This window comes from Geotrypetes seraphini, chromosome 5, assembly GCF_902459505.1.
Source record: "Geotrypetes seraphini chromosome 5, aGeoSer1.1, whole genome shotgun sequence".
Classification (NCBI taxonomy): domain Eukaryota; kingdom Metazoa; phylum Chordata; class Amphibia; order Gymnophiona; family Dermophiidae; genus Geotrypetes; species Geotrypetes seraphini.
The window spans coordinates 47,027,535-47,047,585 of NC_047088.1; the positions used below are offsets into that span (position 1 = coordinate 47,027,535).

The 20,051-nt window shown below is 42.8% G+C and overlaps 1 protein-coding gene across 2 annotated transcripts in view; it reads right to left on the reverse strand.

Moving 5' to 3' along the window:
- Positions 1-2,689: 2,689 nt before the first annotated feature.
- LOC117361620 (protein FAM162A-like) overlaps positions 2,690-20,051 on the reverse strand; it is a 51,080-nt gene continuing 33,718 nt past the window's right edge. For both annotated transcript variants that reach the window (XM_033947215.1, XM_033947214.1), the window contains 2 exons: positions 5,639-5,747; positions 2,690-3,875 (listed from right to left, as the gene is read on the reverse strand). In XM_033947215.1, the coding sequence (XP_033803106.1) occupies positions 3,768-3,875; positions 5,639-5,747 (217 nt within the window). In that variant the 3' untranslated portion in view covers positions 2,690-3,767. The remainder of the gene's footprint in view (positions 3,876-5,638; positions 5,748-20,051) is intronic.

A 20,051-nucleotide genomic window follows, 5' to 3' on the forward strand; every position in this document is an offset into this window, starting at 1 on the left:
CCGCTACGAGGAAGGGGAGGAGAGAAAGAGGGAGCAGATGCTGGGCTAGAAGAGACTCAGAGCCAGTACTTGGACATGTGCCTGCTCATCCCTGTTGCCAATGACAGGACTGGTAAATCCCCAGACTGAGTTCAACCTCAGGCAGATGTAACCGTCACATACAGAAGCTGCACTGTTCAAACTCTCTCCCTCACCCCTGCTGAAATCACACTACAAGAGGAGGAGAGAGTGAACAGATGCATAGTGAGCTGCTTCCTCCTCCCGTGCCTGTCTAGCAGTGAACCGCAGGGTTATCTACAGCCTCCTGTGGTTCCCAAGAGCAGTCAGTTCTCGAGGCAGGAACAGGGGGAGGAAGCAGCCCAACATGCAGCCATTCGCTTCTTTTTCTCCTCTGGTGGGGAGAGTGAGAGAGAGTGAACAGCACAAGGAGAATGTGCACTGTGTGTTGTGGGGTGTGATGGGGCAGGGGTGGGTGGGTGTGGTGGGAGGGCAGGACCACGTGTCCTCTTTTTTGCCCTCACAAATATGGTAACCCTAACTCTTTCCCCTCCCCATGCATCCTTCCCTGCCCTGTACCTCTTCGCCATCTGTGAGCATCATCTCTTATTCACTGCTTGCTCCAGCCTCTTCCCTTCCTCTGATGTCACTTCATGTTCACAGGGACCTGGAAGTGACATCAGAGGGAAGGATAAGGCTGATGCAAGCTATAGGTAAGATGTTACTCGAGGCCGGTAAAGATTTCAAGAGGTATCAGGGGTGGGGAGCAAGGGGAAGGATGCATGGAGGGCGCAAGTTCTAAGGTCATTCATGAAAGGGAGTGCCGCTTTCCCTAAACTTGCAGAGACTTTTGAAAAGCAACAGAGGTTAACAGGGTAGGATTTTTCGTTCATCAGAACTCATGCTTTATCAAAACTCTACAGCCTAGTTGTCATCTCATTTGAATCTGAGATACACAGGACAGCATGTACTTCTGCTTTTTGGCTTCACAGATTTAGAACAAACAATTCTGTAATTATTTGCGCCCCGGGAGGTCTAAACATTGCAGCAAGCTGGGAGATAAAAAGCAGATGGACATGGATCTGGACTATATAACTCATGGTCTGTCTTTTTTAAAATATTTAGATATACAGAACGTCAGTGATGAGGAGACATGAAGGGAAAAGATTTGATTTTGTGTTCAGAAGTAAGGGCTGATAACTGTGGCGTAGTGAGGGTGAGAGGTGCCCGGGTTGGTGGTGTCCATCCCCACCCTCTTCTCCATTACCCCACTTCCACGTGCTCCTTCCCCACCCCCTCCTGCCTTGTGTGCATAGCTTCGCTTCCCCTGTACCTCTGTAACATTCCTAGCGCGAGCAGCAACCCTCAAGCTTCTGTCGTGCCAGCATCGGCTCTTCCTCTGATGCCACTTCCTAGGTGTAGGTCCAGGAGTTGAGGTCACAGGAAGAGCTGATGCTGGTGTGAAAGCAGCTTTGAGGTTGCTTCCCGCACCAGGAACATTACAGAGGGAAAGGGAAGCGGGAAGAAGTGCGCACACGCGGCAATGGGGGTGGGGAGGTAGAGGGGGAAGAAGCAGGGAGGTGGAGAGGAGGATGGGTGCCTGCACCCTCACCATGATGGTGCCTGGGGCGGACCGCCCCCTCTCCTCCTTACTATGCCACAGACTGAAAATAAAGGAACTTTTGCATGACGCTTCCTATTGTGACTTCAGATTTTCAGAACAGATCGACTAATTCTGGAAGTCGACATTGATGGAAAATGTGATATTGAAACCAGAACTACAAGTTCCTGCTTACAATGTGATGATCCTAATTTTTCCACCCCTATGTCCTGATGGAGTTCACCACAACAAAACAGGTGATACTACCTTTCCAAGGTAGAAAGACAAGAAAAACAGCATAGGCGACCTTTTATTGCATTGATAAAGACTCAGAGTAATAAATTAACTAAAAAATCACAAAAATATAAATATCACTCACCAGAGATGGGCTACACATCAAAAAAGTGGAGAAAAAGCCTCAAAATTAATATCAGCACCCAACCATCAAAAATGATATATGTTCAAATCTGCTTTATTTTCTATCATTCACAGAATGGGAGCAGAGTTTTCGGCTGATGTATATTCCCTGATGAAGCCCCTTGTGTGGTCTTTGGACTGTTTATCTCGTCAGCGCTGTTCCATTTTGTCTGGCCAGACGTTTCTAGCTACGGCGTTTGACCATGGATCCTAAGCTAAGTTAAATTTTTTAGTTTTTCTTTTCCTGTGCACAATGGTGGGGTTTTCACCCTTTTGATAAATTTCAGTGGTGGTGAAGTGTTTTGCCTATGGTAGAAAATAAAGCAGATTTGAACGTATATTATTTTTGATGGTTGGCTGCTGATATCAATTTTGAGGCTTTTTCTCCACTTTTTTTATGAAATGTTTATTGGGGGTATGTAGCCCATCTCTGGTGAGTGATATTTATATTTTTGTGATTTTTGAATTGATAAAGACTCGACACATACATGCTTCGGCCACTATGGCAGCCATGCAGAATAATGCCCCCAAAACAGGTTCTGAACCACAGTTTGGGAAGCTTTGACTTACAGCATGTATTGTAAACTTTTTCATCAGAAAAAAGCGACGTGAATGGCATCCTACAGAAATTTGAATTAAAAGTAAATTGGACATATAACTGAAAATGGCCCAATATGTAGTGAAACCCTTTTTCTCATGATTTATTATTCTGAAAGCATATTACTTACAGATAATGTAAATTAATTTAACAGTTTTAAAGTAAGGTCGATGAACATAAATGTAAAATTTGACAAGTGTTTAATGTTGCTGGTTTTGATTGAAAACAGATTTTCACCTATTGCTCTCTTATACTCTTCATTAGGGTTACCATAGGTCCGGATTTCCCCGGATATGTCCTACTTTTGAGGTACAGAAAGGGTGATAGATGTGTGGAACAGTCTCCTGGAAGAGGTGTTAAAACAGAGACTGTGTCTGAATTCAAGAGGGCCTGGGATAGGCACATGGGATCTCTCGGAGAGAGAAAGAGATAATGGTTGTTGCGGATGAGCAGACTGGATGGGCCATTTGGCCTTTATCTGCCATCATGTTTCTATGTAACTTTAAGCGAACTTTATAGAATCAGGCCTGTTAGCCTAATTTTTAAAAGAATGTATAGTATAGAGCCACATGCTAGGGATTTTTTATTTTTATTTTTAAATGAACTGCAGAAGAGGAAAATCTGCACCTTCTCCCTTCCCCAAGTCACGTGTACCGTAGTCAAGAATGGGATCAATATATGAAGTAGCTCTAAGCTTATTATTAAAAAATCTCTTTATCTGAAACCTGAAGTCTTCTATTTCTAGCACATGTTTTTGGCAATGATATCTTCATATGCTTTATTCTTCTGAGGTGGCAAGTCATTAGCATATTGCAGGGGTGTCCAAACTACAGCCCATGGGCAGCTCCTTTCCAGCTTGCAGTGACACAGGTTTCTTGGCGTGCAGTGGCGCTGCTGTCGTTTTCACTGGCTCTGCAGGTTTTATTACTAGGCCGCATGTTTGTTTTAAAATCAGCATGCATCTCCCTAATTGAAGGCTACAGTGCCTCCAGCGGTATTTGGCAGCTTCTTAGGATAGCAGTTACTCCATCAGAAATGCAGCATAACTTATTGTTTTGACATATGAGACAGTTCTAAAGTTTGAAAGATCTAGAGAGCAACAGGAATAGGTAAGTATTTCTCCCAGCAAACTTTCCCCAGCAAGCAAATTCTTCTTTATTGTTGCTTTAGAGCAGCTGAGTCCTCCTTTGTCGCTCCCTCGGCTTTCAACTTGGCTTTCTTTTCCATGTTCCATTTCAGTAAATTATCCTCTCTTTTAGCAGCCTGTGAAATAAAACAACAGAACTAATTTTTAACTTTTCAGTCATTAGAGCCTTTTGTCAGCTTTCTAATATATTCCTTTTTTGGGGGGTCGGAGTTGCTCCTGCTTATTTGGGCATCTGGTTGAGAACCAGCTGCTACTGGTGTCTGGTTTCTTGAGCTTTCCTTCCCAACCACCTTGAATTATCTCCTCTGTTGTGGTGTTCCCTGCCTCTCAAGTAAATTTTGAAAACTCTGCATCAACACCATACACCAACAGCTTTAGTGTTCCACAGGGCCCAATACTTTCACTGATCCTATTTAATCTGTTTCCATCTCCATTATTTACCCTGGCTCAATCAATAGATTTCATAGTCTTTGCATATGCTGACAACATACAACTCATACCCCCGTGTTCAAAAGCTTGATTCAGGAGAAAACCGAGAAATCAATCAAAAATTGGACAAAATTAGCCAATGGCGTAACAATAACAGGCTCTCACTGAATATCTCTAAAACTAAAGCCTTGCTTTTTTCCTGCAATGAAAAAGGAAACTTAAAGACTCCTATTTGCATAAGATCAACACCACTTAAAATGGGCACTACCATTAAATTACTTGGTGTAATTCTAGATGATAAACTTACTTGCCATCAGCAAATAAGTTCAGTGGTCCAAAAATGTTTCTACAAACTAAGAATGATCTGCTCTATTTCAGGTGTTTTAGAACAAAAAACTCTCAACATCCTTATTCACTCACTAGTTATTTCTCATCTAGACTACTGTAATTCTCTTTATCAAGGTATTACCCAAAAAGAAATTATAAGGCTAAAACGTATACAAAATACAGCTGTGACAATTATTTATAAGGCCAAAAAATATGCATGATGTCACTCTGCTCTTAAAAAATGCCCGTTGGCTTCCCATATTTCACCATATCATGAAACCTCTTTCCCAAAATTTAAATCAAATCTTAAAACATTTATGTTTGCGTATGCTTACAATATCTAAGAAAATGTGGCTGGTTCAGAGTAGAGAATTGCGCGGGGACAGAAATCCCACCCATCCCCGCCCGTCCCCGCCAGGATGCTCTCTGTCCCCACCCGTCCCCATCGGGATCCTCTCCGTCCCCACCCACCCCCACAAGGAATTACCTCCATCCCTGCCCGTCCCCATAAAAAGCAGCAATTACATCTGACAGGATTATCAGTTCCACAGTTTCTTTTGTGTTTGCGCTGCTGTTTTCCTTGTGGAATCTCTTTGGTGGAACCCTTTTTTTGTTTTCTGTTCAGGTAATTAACTTATAAACCCCCTCTTTTACTAAGGCTGACGTGTCCATTATATTATATGGACGAACCCTGCTTCCAAAGCCTTCCATCCTCGTGGAAGTCCCGTTGGCTAGAGGGGGGTCCCCATGGGAGTCCCGTGGGTTAGGGGGGGATTCCCGCGGGACCCGTGGGATTCCTGCGATCCCCGTTCCCATGCAGACCTCTAGTTCAGAGTCTATTGGGATATATAGATGGGTGCTAAACTCAAGATAAGCTGTTTGTACTGTTAAGCTATGTAATGGATTTAAAAACTGGGACCAGCGGCATTTGAATGTGGACCTGATAATTTTAATTCTTTCTTTTTTGTTACCTCTTTTACATGATCTGATAGTCACATGGGGCTCCATTTCACTAAATGGCACTAGAGGCTTTTAGCCCAGGCCGGCCTGCACTGAAAACCTCAGCGACGTTTAGTATAATACAGTGATTTTCTTTCCAACAAATGCAACCAATACAACTTACGTTTTTGCCTGAAATCACCATGGCTAGGCAACCCAACAACGTGAGGGCTATCATCACATAGCAAATCCTTATTCTCACTTTATTTGTGGCTGCATTGATGACTTCAAATCTGAAAAAGAAAAAGAAAAAAAAAAGGAATAAATGATAAGAAAACACACGTCTTAATTCTACCATCACCTCCACTCCTGCTAATTGTAAGGAAATATGGATATAAATTATTGCACTTCAAATACTGCGATATCACCTATCATAATATTGACATATTTATGGGCTAACTTACAAGTTGTCTTAGCCCCATCACCAGTAAGGAAGCACAATTTACAACTGAGGCCTTATGCTATTAGCACAAGAAATAGAGTTTGCAGTTTGCTAATAGCATGGAATGTTGCTACTCTGTGGGTTTGGCCAGGTACTAGTGACCTGGATTGGCCACCGTGAGAACGGGCTACTGGGCTTGATGGATCATTGGTCTGATCAAGTAAGGCTATTCTTATGTTCCTCTTACTGGTGAGCAGAAAAGCTGCATATATAGTATAAGTTGACGACAAAAATGTCCTGCCTAGCCCTGAACTAGGAAAAGTGCAAACTTGCACACAGGAAAGGTAACTTTCAAAGCTATTTCCAAGAGCTGCTGCAAATAATGCACCGGGATTAAAGCAATGCTCAGACAGCAAAGGCAGAAAAAAGTTTTTGTTCTGAGTTTATTAATCATAATCGTAATACGTCGGCTTTGGGAAGTGTGCATTTCTGATTTCTTCCATTTCAGTTTCTATTTCTATTATCTATTTGGGGATTTAATGTGACAGGTATTCTATACAGGTCTGTTTGCAAGATGTTTAGTGGAGCTCTGAAGGGATTTCTCCTCCCTACCCCCTCACTTGGAATACTGTGTCCAACACTGGTCTCCATACCTTAAGAAGGATATAACTCTGCTGGAGAGGGTGGAGAGGCGAGCCACAAAACTTGTCAAAGGTATGGAAAATTTGAGCTACAAAGAACGACTCAGAAAACTGGGATTGTTCACCCTCGAGAAGAGAAGATTGTGAGGGACTTTTAAAATATTAAAAGGATTTGATAAAATAGACCAGGAAACAGCATTACTAACATTTTTGGAGGTGACACGGACACGGGGTCATAGCCTGAAACCGAGTAGCAGCAGGACAAATGTTAGGAAGTTCTGTTTCACACAGCGAGTGGTTGGCGCTTGGAATGCTCTCCCGGAGGAGGTTGTGGCGGAGACTACTGTTCCGAGTTTCAAGCGCAAGTTGGATGCACATCTTCTTGAAAACCATATTGAGGGATACGGGAAATCCGGGTCTCCTAAAAGGTGTACTTAAATGGGCCACCGCGTGCGCGGATCGCCGGACAGGATGGACCTCGGTCTGATCCGGTGAAGGCGTTTCTTATGTTCTTACCCACAGTTCTCACCACCTTGGCAGAGATGGTGTTATAGAGGGCCCATTCAGTCCTAGCTATGCCACTGAAGCACACAGAAATTTAGGAATTGCTAGGAAAGGAGCAGAGAATAAAATAAAGAATTCTAATGCCTTTATATCACACATTCGTTAAACCACACCTTGAGCATTTTTTGAAATTCCGGTTGCCACAACTCAAAAAGATATGCATAGTGAAATTGAAAAGGTACAGAGGAGGGCAACGGAAATGATAAAAAGGATGAACTCCTTTCATATGAGTAAAGGCTAAAGAGGTTAGGGCTCTTCAGTTTTGAGAAGACACATTTGTGGAGAGATATTTGTTTATTTATTGGAATTTTTAATCACCTTTATGAAGAAATTCACCGTTGATCAAAGGGGTGGGTAGGGTTTAGAGAAGGGGTGGGAGGTGATTTCTTGTGTCAAGAGTGATTTGTTAATAGGAGTGTCTGGCTTGTCAAGGTGGGGGGGGGGAGGCAATCAGATGATGTCAGGTTGCCAATTGGGGGGGGGCTCAGGATTATGAGGGGGTTTGAGTTTCTGTTAGGGGAGATGGTGTGTTGAAGGCAGGGCCTTTTTCGGGAGGTATCAGAGTTGTGTATGGGAGGGCGGGATTGACCGACTGATTGGGGTATTGGATTTGTGTTGGGGGTGGGGTGCAGGAGGCCAGTAAACCCCCTTGAATTTGCGGTTCGCAAATCTCGGACTCTAATTCGCGGTATTTTCCAACCGCCTTTTACTGGTAGTAAAGTCATGGTTACACCAATCAGGAGCTGCTATGACATGCTATCTGGCATATCAAAGCAGCTCCTGATTGGTGTAACCATGACTTTAATACCAGGAAGAGGCGGTCAGAAAATTGCCCGGCTTCGTAAGTACAATTTAAGCACCCAGCTGCCCTCTCCTATCTTTGATCAGCTGAGAAACCATATTCGCATTTTTTCAAAATTTGTGGGGGTTCCTAAAACGGAACCCCCCAAATTTCATGGGAGTACTGTACACCGGCCCGACATGTGACATTTGACAGCCATGCTACTGGACTGTCGGTAGTACATTTGCACTTACTGCCTCCCTAGTGCTTTTCTGCTCTACTGGTAGTTGTGATAGTTGGTGTATGGTAAAAACTGTAAGTGCATGGAGTTTTATTGGAGCTCATTGGATGCTTTCGAATCTTCACTGTCCTTCTAAGGACATGTTAAGACAACATTTGAGCTAGCCTTTTGGTTGCTTCTCTTGGTTACCCATCCTTTTCGTTTGTCCCCTTAATGTATCTGATAATCGACCAGGGTCTACCACTCCTCCATCCCTATTCATGTTTGTCTTCTGTGGTCCAGCTCCTGTCACTTCAGCCATGAAAACAGAATAGAAATATTTGTTAAGCAATTCAGCCTTTTCTTTATCAGCTTCTACATATTTCTCCCCTTCACCTTTGGGTCTCACAATGCCATTTTTGCACTTCTTCCTATCATTAATATATCTATAAAATGTCGTGTCTCCCCATTTGCTGTTTCAGCTATTTTTTCTTCCATATGCATCTTTGCTTTCCTGAGTATGCGACCAGCCTCTCTTAACTTTTCCAGATATTTTTGCCTGTCTTTCTCTTTTTGTGATCTTTTGAAGTTTATGAAAGCTAATCTCTTATTCCTTACCTTCTCAGCTACTACTTTTGAGAACCAAAGCAGCCTTCTTTTCCTCTTACTTTTACTTACTTGCCTCACAAAAAGGTTTGTCGCTCTTACAATTACTCCTTTCAGTTTTGCCCACTGCATCTGCACTCCTTCCAGATGTTCCCATCCAGACAACAATTCCTAGACGTAATCCACCATCCGAACAAAGTTAGTTTAAAAAAAAATTTAGAATCTTTGCTTTTGAATTAGCCTTCTCTATACCCATCTTAATATTAAATCGTACCATGCATTGATCACTGGATGCTAGGCCTTTCTTCTGCGCAGTATAAATTTGATGTTGCATCTGCTGCTGCCCAGTTGGGTGGTACATCTCTGCTACTAGTGAAACTACCGACGGCATAGCTTTCAGCTTCTCAGAAGCATGCAGGCCCCAGTGCCACAACAAGCCCATGTAACGTGACCATTTATTTTTTTAATCAAAAGGGGACATCTATTAATTGTCAGTCCCGCCCCAAATCCCACCCTAGCCCCACCCCAATCCTAGCCCCACCCCAACCCACCCTAGCCCCACCCCCAATCCCACTCCCAATTTCTTCCATTCATTTTTCATGTACACATATCTTATTAATTCATAATGGTAACCATAAAATTTTTAAAAACTACAATGCACACTATACGCAGAGAAAATGTTAATTATCATTTATATTTGGGTTTTTTTTCAAAGATGTCAAGGCAAATGACTTTCAAATATGCAATGTCACCTCAGTAACTAAAGAAAAATAGACAAATATAGTGCAAAATATAGACAGCAGATATAAATTCTCAAAACTGACACGTTTTGATCACTAAATTAAAAATAAAATCATTTTTCCTACCTTTGTTGTCTTGTGATTTCATGAGTCTCTGGCTGCGTTTCCTTCTGTCTGTGTATCCTTTCTTTTGTTTCTTTCTTTCTGCACTCAGGCCCAACAATTGTCCCTTTCTATTCCTTCCCTCCTTCCTTCCCATGTCCTTAGTGCCCCCAGAGCCTCCTTCTCATGTCCTTGGTGCCCCCAGTACCTCCGTCCTGTGTCCTTAGTGCCCCCAGTGCCTCCATCCTGTGTCCTTAGTGCCCCCAGTGCCTCCGTCCTGTGCCCTTAGTGCCCCTTCCTGTCTTTAGTGCCCCCAGTGCCTCCTTCCCATGTCTTTAGTGCCCCCAGTGCCTCCTTCCTATGTCCCTCTCACTGCCTTCCACACTTTGTCCCACCCCCACCCCCCAAAGCCAGCCTGCCTGCCTGTCTACCTCTCTCCCTCCCTCCCTGGCCAAAGCCAGGCTGCCTATCTGTCTATCTCTCTCCTTCCCTCCCTCCCTGGCCATAGCCAGCCTGCTTGCCTGCCTACCTATCTCCTTCCCTCCCTGCCGCAAAAAAAAAAAAAAAGTCTCCCCATCTTTCCCCTTGTCTGCTGCTCTTACTGCCCTGCCGCTCTAAACCCGACAGGAAGTCTTCTTTCTGACGTCAATTCTGATGTCAGAGAGGACGTTCTGGGCCAGCCAAGCAGCGATTGGCTGGCCCAGAATGTCCTCTCCGACGTCAGAATTGACGTCGGAAAGAAGACTTCCTGTTGGGTTTAGCAGCTGTAGCGGCTGGGCGGTAAGAGCAACAGACAGGGGGAAAGATGGGGAGGCTTTTCTTTTTTTTTTTTTGCGGCAGGGAGGGACAGGAAGTGATCGCCTGTCCCGTTGTCCCCGAGCACAGCTTTGGGACACTGTCCCCGAATACGGGACATTTCAGTGTCCCGAAGCTGTCTGTGGGGACAATGGGACAGGAGGTCTGAAAACGGGACTGTCCCGTTCAAAACGGGACGTATGGTCACCTTAACTATGACCAGTTAAGTTAGAGTCAGCTAATAAAAACCTCAAATATTCAATGCCGGTCACCAGAAATGGCGTAACATTGAATATGTGGGTTGAGCACTGGTGTTGGGTGGAAAATACTCTGCCTGGTGCTGGCTTAAAATCTCCCAGCATGTGTTTCCATAGAAAAACTTGCCTGGGAGAATTAAATAACAAGACAAAAAAAACCCAACCTATTTTCTGTTGTACTTCCAGGACATCCACATCAAAAGACTTAGAGCCCCAGCTTAAAAAGGAATCTTGAAATGTAGCCTAAAAGTGCATCTGTTCTGTTTGTTTCAGGTACATTAGACAGATAGTGAGACCACTGGGATAGATAGGGAAAATGCTTGTGGTTGTATAACTACAAAAAGGCGGTATGGAAGTCCCAATCCCTTTCCCTTTCCTGTGTCACAAAGGAGCTCCCATTGACCAGTTCCAAATCCAGCTTCTGGAATAATACAGTTGTAACATGTGAAATCAATTTTTAAACAAAGAGTGACGTGTACAGCAGTAGAAACAAAGATTCTATCTTCATTTTTTTTTTTTTTTTTGGGGGGGGGAAGACGGAGATTGGAAGCAAAGCAGGATCTCTAAAGCTCTGTGTGAGTGCACATCTTGGGAACACTTAGCAAAACCAGTCTGTTGTACCTATATGGGCACACAATATTCTTACAGCAATCCTGAATTTTTTTTTGCTATATGTGCATGTCTAGTAAGGATGCTGTCCACTCACTTCTGTGCCCCCATAGATCTACCATTCTAATAATAGTGGAGTGACCTTGCATCCACAAATATGTGTGTTTTCTAATAAGGACACTGACACTGTGGTACACTGGACACGGCCACTCTGGTGTATCCAGGCAGCATGCCAGAACTTTACTAGCAGAGTGAGTCTCACACCCATAATAACAGCACATGTGTGTGCTTTATCTTATGTCTCTGATCATTCGCAGTAAAGCCCCTCTCTATGGAGTCTGTCTTCTGCTGAAGCTGATGGTATCAGTTTTGGATACCATGTAGTGAGACCATTGCACTGAGCATCAGTATTTTCTACCATCCTTGATTCAAATATTGAGAAGATACATTCCAATGCATTCCGATGAGGATGGATGCTGGAGGAAGATTCTCGGGCCTCACTTCTCTTCATGAAGTCTCTCAGTGCCCTCTTCCTTAGCTTGCGTGCACGTGGTGACATGTGCGCACAATGCAAGCAACACGGAAACCTCGAGCGCCGGATCCAATCAGTGGGCGCACAATTCATGAGGATCCAGTGTATTCATCCTTCTCCTGCATTCCAGTCGTTTCTTTAGATGATTCAGGCATCTTCAAGGTGATGAGTAGAAAAGTTGTAATGGAGAGCTGTAGAAAATCCGACCAATGGGAACGGGTGGAAACTAAAGACTGGGGATTAGGGGGAAGCAGGGGGAAATGGGTAGGGCTTGGGCATGCCCAGTGGGGCCCGGGCACTGCACAGAGAGAGAGAGAGAAAAAAAAATCTCTCTGAGCTATTGGAGAGCTTATCCGTAAATTGGGAGCTGTTGGGACAACACCCATATGTGGCTGACTCATACTGCTTGTCCTAGGAGAATAAAATTTACAATCAGAATTGACAATGAAGTTGATTGAGGAAAGAAACCAGGATTTACATCACAAAACCCCCCATGGCTGTTGTATCTGTGGCAGGCCCAAGACTTTGCAACTCATTGAAAGGTACATTAAGGCCGCTGCCTTTTATCAAACTGCACTAGCAGTTTTTAGCGCCGGGAGCTGCGCTGAATGCCTCGCACTAAACCCAACGCTCATAGGAACTCTATGAGCGTCGGGAGCAGTGCGGGGCATTCAGCGTGGCTCCCCGCACTAAAAACTGCTATCGCAGTTTAATAAAAGGGGGCCTAAGATTATGTGCTGATTTTAAAGCGTTTATCATTAAAGACATGCCTATTTGTGAGTTCCTTCTTTACCGTAATTGTTTTAAATTAATAGATGTGAGTATTCCCATATGTATAGATGATGAATTTTTAAAATATGATCTTATTGTTGATGTTTTGATAAATTTGTAGAGTTATCTTTTATGTGTGTATCTTTTATCACCCGCTTAAGATATAAGTGGGATAGAAATTTTTAAAATAAATAAAATTAGCAGCTTAGCAGACAGCAGTGCAATACTGAATCACTTTAGCACTCAGCTTTGTAGATGATCTCCATAGACACTGAACTGCATCGTTGCATCACCCCTGTTTATAATTTTTAGCACTCTGTTCTTTTGGTTATACAGTCAAACATCAGTTTGAGAGTAACGCGGTTTGCGAGTGTTTTGCAAGACGAGCAAAACACTCCAGCAAATTTTGACTTGCAAAACGAGCGTTGACTCGATAAACAAGCGCGTACATGCGCGTCACTCCCCAAACTGAGCTTCCACCACCCCATCCCGGGAACCAGCTTCAAACCTTTACTTCGCGGACACCGGCAAACAGCACCCACTAACCCGGCACCACTGCTTTTCCTACGCCGCATCCAGCTCCGCTGGAAACAGGAAGTGGAATCAAAAGGGGGCGGAGCTTAGCCAAGGGAATGCTCGATGCTAGCAGGAGGTAGCTGAAGGCAGGCTTGAAGGTAAACCGTGGCGGGGAGTACTAATGCTGGATCTAGTTGGGGAGGGGAGAAGAGGGAGAAATGCTGAAACAGGGAGTGGGAGAAGTGTTGGACCACAAGAAGACAGAGAGAAGAAGGGATATGGGTCGGGGGAGGGAGGAACAAATCATCCGAGTTTCCATTACTTCCTATGGGGAAATTTGCTTTGATATACGAGCACTTTGGATTACGAGCATGCTTCTGGAACGAATTATGCTCGCAAACCAAGGTACCACTATATTTTCTCTTTTCTATCCTATTAAATATCCTATACAGTAAAACCTTGGATTGCAAGTAACTTGGTTTCCAAGACAAGCAAAACATTTTATTAAATTTTAACTTGATATACAAGCAATGTCTTGCAATACAAGTACATGCAGTATACACACATCACAACTGAGCTGATGGTTCTTCTCTCTCTGACACTGCGAGCGTAGTGACTGTTCTAAATGAGCGAGGTCTTGCAATACGAATACGCATAGTATTTTTGTATTAAAGTTTTGGGGTTGTGGAACGAATCGTCTGAGTTTCCATTATTTCCTATAGGGAAATTCGCCTTGATATGCGAGTGCTTTGTATTACAAGCATGCTTCTGGAACGAATTATGCTCGCAAACCAAGGTTTTAATGTATATGGTTTCAAAGGCCATCACCTAAAATCTGACAGCCACTAAATCGCTGCAAACCTTTTTTGTGTTTAGATAAAGTATTTAAGCTACAGGCCATTTCTTCCCCTCCCCTCCCTTGCAACATCAGACAAAATTGGGAGAAATTCTTTATGCCCCCAGTTGTTTGCTCCTACAAGAGAGCTATGACTGAACCCTAAGAAAGGGCAAAGCAGGAATTGACATGAGACAGATTGTCAGAATATTGAATACTCAGGAATTTGGTTAATTTACAATCTGCTGAAGCTCAGTTTATTGCTCTTGAAAAGACATGAAAGCTTCAAAAATCCGAGACTAAAAGCATCACAGACGAAACACTGAATAGGCTGGTGCATTCTGCTGGAAAAAAGGAATCAGGGCACAGCTGATCCCTCTTGAGAATCTAGAGAAGCTTCAATTCGACATATAATATAATATGATACAAGCAGGAACTCAATTTTTTTTTCTGTCACCGCCCCCCTATACTGGAACAGTTTGTCCTCCCCCTCTATGGGAAGACACCAACATCACAAAATTTAAATCAAGTTTAAAAACGTTCCTGCTTTCGATTGCTAATTAGCATCTGCCAGACAAGATTTTAATCTCGTCCTATAAGTGCCTTCTTCTGTTGTCCCTCTTTCTTTTTAAATATTGTATTTCTCTGTCTTACCCCCCCCCCCACACACACACTTTTATGTATCAGTTTGTCCTGTCTCTTGTGATGACATTTTATTAAATATTTTAATGTTATACTTATGTACTTAGATATTTTTTAGATTGATGCTGGTGTCAAAGGATCTCCTGTGGCCTGCCCTCTCTCCCCCTCTCCTCGGCGGACTTGCACTCCTGCCGCTGCGTTATTGGCCACATCGAAGGGAAACTGAACTTCACTTTAGGGGTCTGCTGTCGGCGGCGCCTGGCCTTGGCTGTCCAGTGACTGGTGTCATGGTGGTCTTCACAGGCATGGTCCTGCTTCTTTGGTGGCAGCCGGTTGACCTGGTTCTGCACACTGAACTTACGATCAAGCTGCCTCAGAGACTTTTCTATCTTCTATTTCTTTGATTTTTGATCTTAGAAATGTACAGTACGCCTCCAAAATTTGCGGGGGTTCCATTCTAGGAACCCCTGCAAATTTTGAAAAACCGCAAATGCGGTTTTTAGACAGGAGAGGGCAGCTGGAGAGGCAGGAGAGAGCAGCCGGAGAGTGAAGGAAATCACTCACTGTATGCTCCGACTGCCTCTTCCTGTACTAAAGTCCTGCCTCACCAATCAGGAGCTGCTTTGACACGCAGCTCCTGATTGGTAAGGCCCGACTTTAGTACAGGAAGAGGCGGTCGGAGCATACGGCGAGCGATTTCCTTCACTCGCCGGCGCTCCGGCTGCCCTCTCCTGCCTCTCCAGCTGCCCTCTCTTGTCTCCCCTGCCCGGTCATTCGTGGTCGGAAAATACTGCAAATGACCGGGACCGCCAACTGCGAATTTGCGGGGGAGTACTGTATTACATATTTTAATTTTAATCAGGTACTTTAGCTAGATTGTGAGCCTTCGGCACAGATAGGGTAGTTTTTCTCAAATACCTAATTTCATTTTAGTTTGATACATTATAAACCACTTAGGTCAATAAAATGCAGGAGCGGTATATCAAATCTCAAATAAACATATAAGTAGTATATCAAATTTTAATTAACTTGAAACTATTTCTTTTGTGCTCGTAAGTTGCATTGACGTTCTCTTGATATACGGCCATAGTTTTGAAATGCAGTGCATTAGATATGTTACTACCTTTGGCGCAATAAAAATCCTCTGTATTGTAGGCCTTCCCTTTCTAGGCTTTATTTTTAACATTGACTTTTTACTTCTGTATTGTTCTATATAAGAAACTTAAACCTCAAATGCAGCTAACAGGATTCACATATTAGCATATTTTTTTACCCTTAGTACTTGTCTTTTAGACATGAAAGGGTTCTACAGAAATCAATTGCCTGGAGAAAGAAGGTCTTGAATTAACTGCATGCATGGTAAAGGACAGTCAAGTCTGAATAGTCAAACCTGTACAAGATAGTAATTGCTAAGGAGATTTTTTTTTTCCTTTTTATTTTGCAGACGTGCCAGCTGAGCCATGTATATTCTGGGTGTTTGAGCACCCCTAATATACGAGGGGGGTGCTGAAAAGTTCTCAGCCCAACCAACCGACTTCCTGAATTCTGAGAGTTATTTTGCTACTGTAGCTGAAAACAGTGTTATCTTATTTCGTTAAGTGCCGATCTGCAGAAACAAAATTCCCTGTTTTGACATTGTTTCAGATCATTGATTGAGAGTCTGAGAACGTTTCAGCACCCCCTCGTAGATAAGTCAGGTTTTGTTTCTGCACCCCTCCACTACTGTTAAAAAATAACATTTATATTTGGACTCTGACCATTTTGGACTCTGAAGGGGTGCAGAAACGTTCTCATCCCAACCAACCAACTTCCTAAATTCTTATTATTTTGCCTAAATTCTGAGCATTGTTTAGCTGAAAAGAATACTATCTTATTTTGTTAAGTGCCAGTCTACAGAAACAAAATTCTCTGTTTCGACAATGGGCTCCTTTTACTAAGGTGCGCTAGCGTTTTTAGCGCACGCAGGATTTGAGTGCGCGCTAAACCCGTGCTAGGCTTGTAGAACTAACGCCAGCTCAATGCTGGCGTTAAGGTCTAGCGCGCGCGGCAATTCAGCACGTTAAAGCCCTAACGCACCTTTGTAAAAGGAGCCCAATGTTTCACATCGTTGATTGAAAAATATCACCGCCATTTTCTTGGTTGGGCTGACAACTTTTCTTTTTTTTTTTTTTTTTTTTTTAATTATTTATTTATAAATTTCAAATTTACAATTCAAGATAAATCTTGTACAGAAAGTGATTACATCAAATGAACAAAAAAAATAAACCTCATAAATTTACATAGAAAATGAAAATTTTTGTATAATCTCTCAAGTCCACAATTATGATCCATGATGTATATTAAACAGAACTAAAAGAAACTTATTTCATTAAAGATAAGCTGTACATGGTAAACTGATATTCAGGCGTCTAATTTATTGAAGCCCTCATGGGCTGACAACTTTTCAGCACCCTCTCGTAGTACCAGTACGTAAGAACGTTTTTGGATATAAGACAATAGTCATGTTGGTTGCAATATTATGTTAATACAGAATATTTATTCCAGATAAATAAGCGGCAGAAGAAGACTCAATGAAACACCTTTAACACTGTGCTGGTGGTTTACATATTGGGCTGAGTGAAGAACATTATTGTTGCACTGCGCTGTTGCAGATATGTACCATTTTACTTGGTTGTGGATGTATAAATGAGGAAACATTGGTTTTTGGACTTTTGATTGTCTTTGTCATTACTATCTAGGGCAAGGGTGTCAAACGCAATCACATAAGGGGCCGAAATCTATAACATAGGCTAAGTCGTAGGCAAAATTTTTTATTGAGACTTAGGAGTCCTTTTATTAAGGTACGCTAAACGATTTAGCACACCCTTAGTCCTAGTAGAAGTTTAGGGTTACAGCCGCTCCAAACCTCAGGCTAGCGTGATGTAAACAAAATAAATAAAAATGACTTTTCCTCTCTCTTTTAGAACTTAGTTCACGCCTGCTGTCTAACACCAGCTTTGTAAGATCAAGGGAAAACCCTAAAAAAAACCCAACCCCCTAAACCCCCCCCCCTAAAACTCTGTGGAGTGACGATGTTCCTAAATGGACTTTATTTGAAAGAGTCAAAGTTCCAAAGTTACACCAAAATCATCCACATAAAATAATTTCATCCTCATAAAAATAAATTCATCCACATAAAAATAGGTTATCATCATAAAAGCCTTAAAGGACTTAGTCCTGTATCCCTAGCGGACTAGGTCCTTTAAGGCTTTTATGAGGATAACCTATTTTTATGTGGATGAATTTATTTTATGTGGATGAAATTATTTTATGTGGATGATTTTGGTGTAACTTTGGAACTTTGACTCTTTCAAATAAAGTCCATTTAGGAACATCGTCACTCCACAGAGTTTTTTTTTTTCTCTGGATTTTCTTCTCTGTGGATATCTTGGGGTCAATTCCTTTTGTTTTTTGTAAGGTCAAGGGCCATGCATTTGATACACCACCTTTCTGTGGTACAACTAAAGCGGTTTACCTGGCTTACAACAGACCTGAGAAGCAGGTAGAAGTTAGTGTTATGCAATCAGAGAACACTGAGAAGCAGGAGAAAGACAGTGTTAGGCAGATAGAGAGCATTAAAAGGAAAAGTACAGTGAAGTGACAGACAGCTAGAGGGCACTGAGAGTCGGGAATAAAAACAGCGAGAGGCAGAGATGGCAGCGCGACAATTAGGTAGAGGGCCCCAAGCCGCACTTTGAAGAGGGCTGTCTACTTTGAAGAGGGCTGAGAACAATGACAGACAAGTAGACAGTACTGGAGCAGGTAGGCACCCCTCCCCCATCTCTACATTGTGGGCTCCTGCAGTCTATTGCGCCTCATTCTCCAGGCTCCTCCCATCTACCAGCAGCGTTTTAATACTTTTTAAAGCAGGCAGTACCAATTGGCCCCAGGAAACTGAAGCGCTGCCTCAGAGCTATGCGAGCTGCCTCTTGGGCGCTGCCACGGATCTGCACGGAACAGCTGTTGGTGTAAACGTGCAGCACCAGAGCAAGGTGCAGGCCAAAAGGGGCCCAACAGCACACAACTATCTCCAGGCGCAGCCATCAGGTGAAGCGCAGCTCCGCCAATATGAAAAGGAGCCGCGTTGAAATCGGAGGGAACGTGTTGCAGCAGGGCTCCGATTTCGATGTGGCTCCTTTTCACATTGGCGGAGCTGCGCTGCACCTGATGGAGGAAGGGAAGGAACGGCGGGACAAATCTCTGCGACGGCAGGAATTGTTTGGCGGGCCAAATTTCGTTACCCCGCAGGCCAGAGTTTGGCATGTCTGATCTAGAGGGATTGTGATTTTTGGTTGGAATTTTGTATTATGGACTTCTTTTGCATCGGCATTTGCACTTATGCACTATGGAGGGGTGCTGAAAAGTTCTCAGTTCAACCAAGATGGGATCGACGTGGATGTGGTTCAATAAATGATCTGAAACAATATCAAAACAGAGAATTTTGTTTCTGCAAATTGGCACTTAGTGAAATACGATGACACTCTTTTCGGCTACATAACAGTCAAATAACACTCAAAATTTAGGAAGTGGGTTTGTTGGGCTGAGAACTTTTCGGCACCCCCTCGTACGGTTACCGTATTTCTTTTATATTCACTTTTAGTTTTATGAGGCGTGTTTATGACCTGAGTCTGTAAAAACAGGTCTGGACTTTTTAAAGTGAGAGCTTAGAACTTACTTGACATGATGACTTCTTGTACCCTTTAAAATAATAACATTTGGAAACTTATAAATACAAAAATTATCAAGATAAACTCTTGTAGAGTAAAGCCAAAAGAAGAAAAGGAAAATATTGCCAAATCATAAAGAATAAAAATTACAAGAAAAATTGAAAAGGCTCGAGAGATCTAAGATGAGTATTGTTGTACAGTTTATATGAAATACTAAAAGAATCTTTGATGAAAAATAAGGTTTGCTAGTGATAAACATTTTCATAATAAGAAGATATGAATTTTTTTTTTTTTAAGTTGGGACCAATGACAAGACTGACTTGTAACAACTCACCCCCTCTTTTACAAAGGCGCGCTAAGCATTTTTAGCGCGTGCTAAATCTACACGCGCACTAAACACTAATGCATCCATAGACTAGCATGCACATGTTAGCGTTTAGGGCGTGGTTAATGCACACTAATATTTAGCTTGTGCTAAAATGTTATAAAATCCAGAATATCTAATACAGTGATCCCTTGATTATCTGGACCTCGTTTATACGGACTTCGGATTTAACGGACCGCGCCTCAGTGACTACAACTCCCAGTTAGCAATGCATTACCCTCTTCAGCAACACTCTTTTGAGTGACATCAGTGCAACGTTTGGGGGCTTGAGTAGACACTTCCCAGAGGAAAAGCTTCCAGGGACGGAGTTCTTCACGGGAGGTAGGGATATTTAGATTTTCTGGACAATCGGGTTTAACGGACACCCATCCCCCCTGAGTGGTCCGTTAAATCGAGGATTTACTCTATAGCATTTGCAGATAATTACATCCACAATATTTCAACATAAGAAAG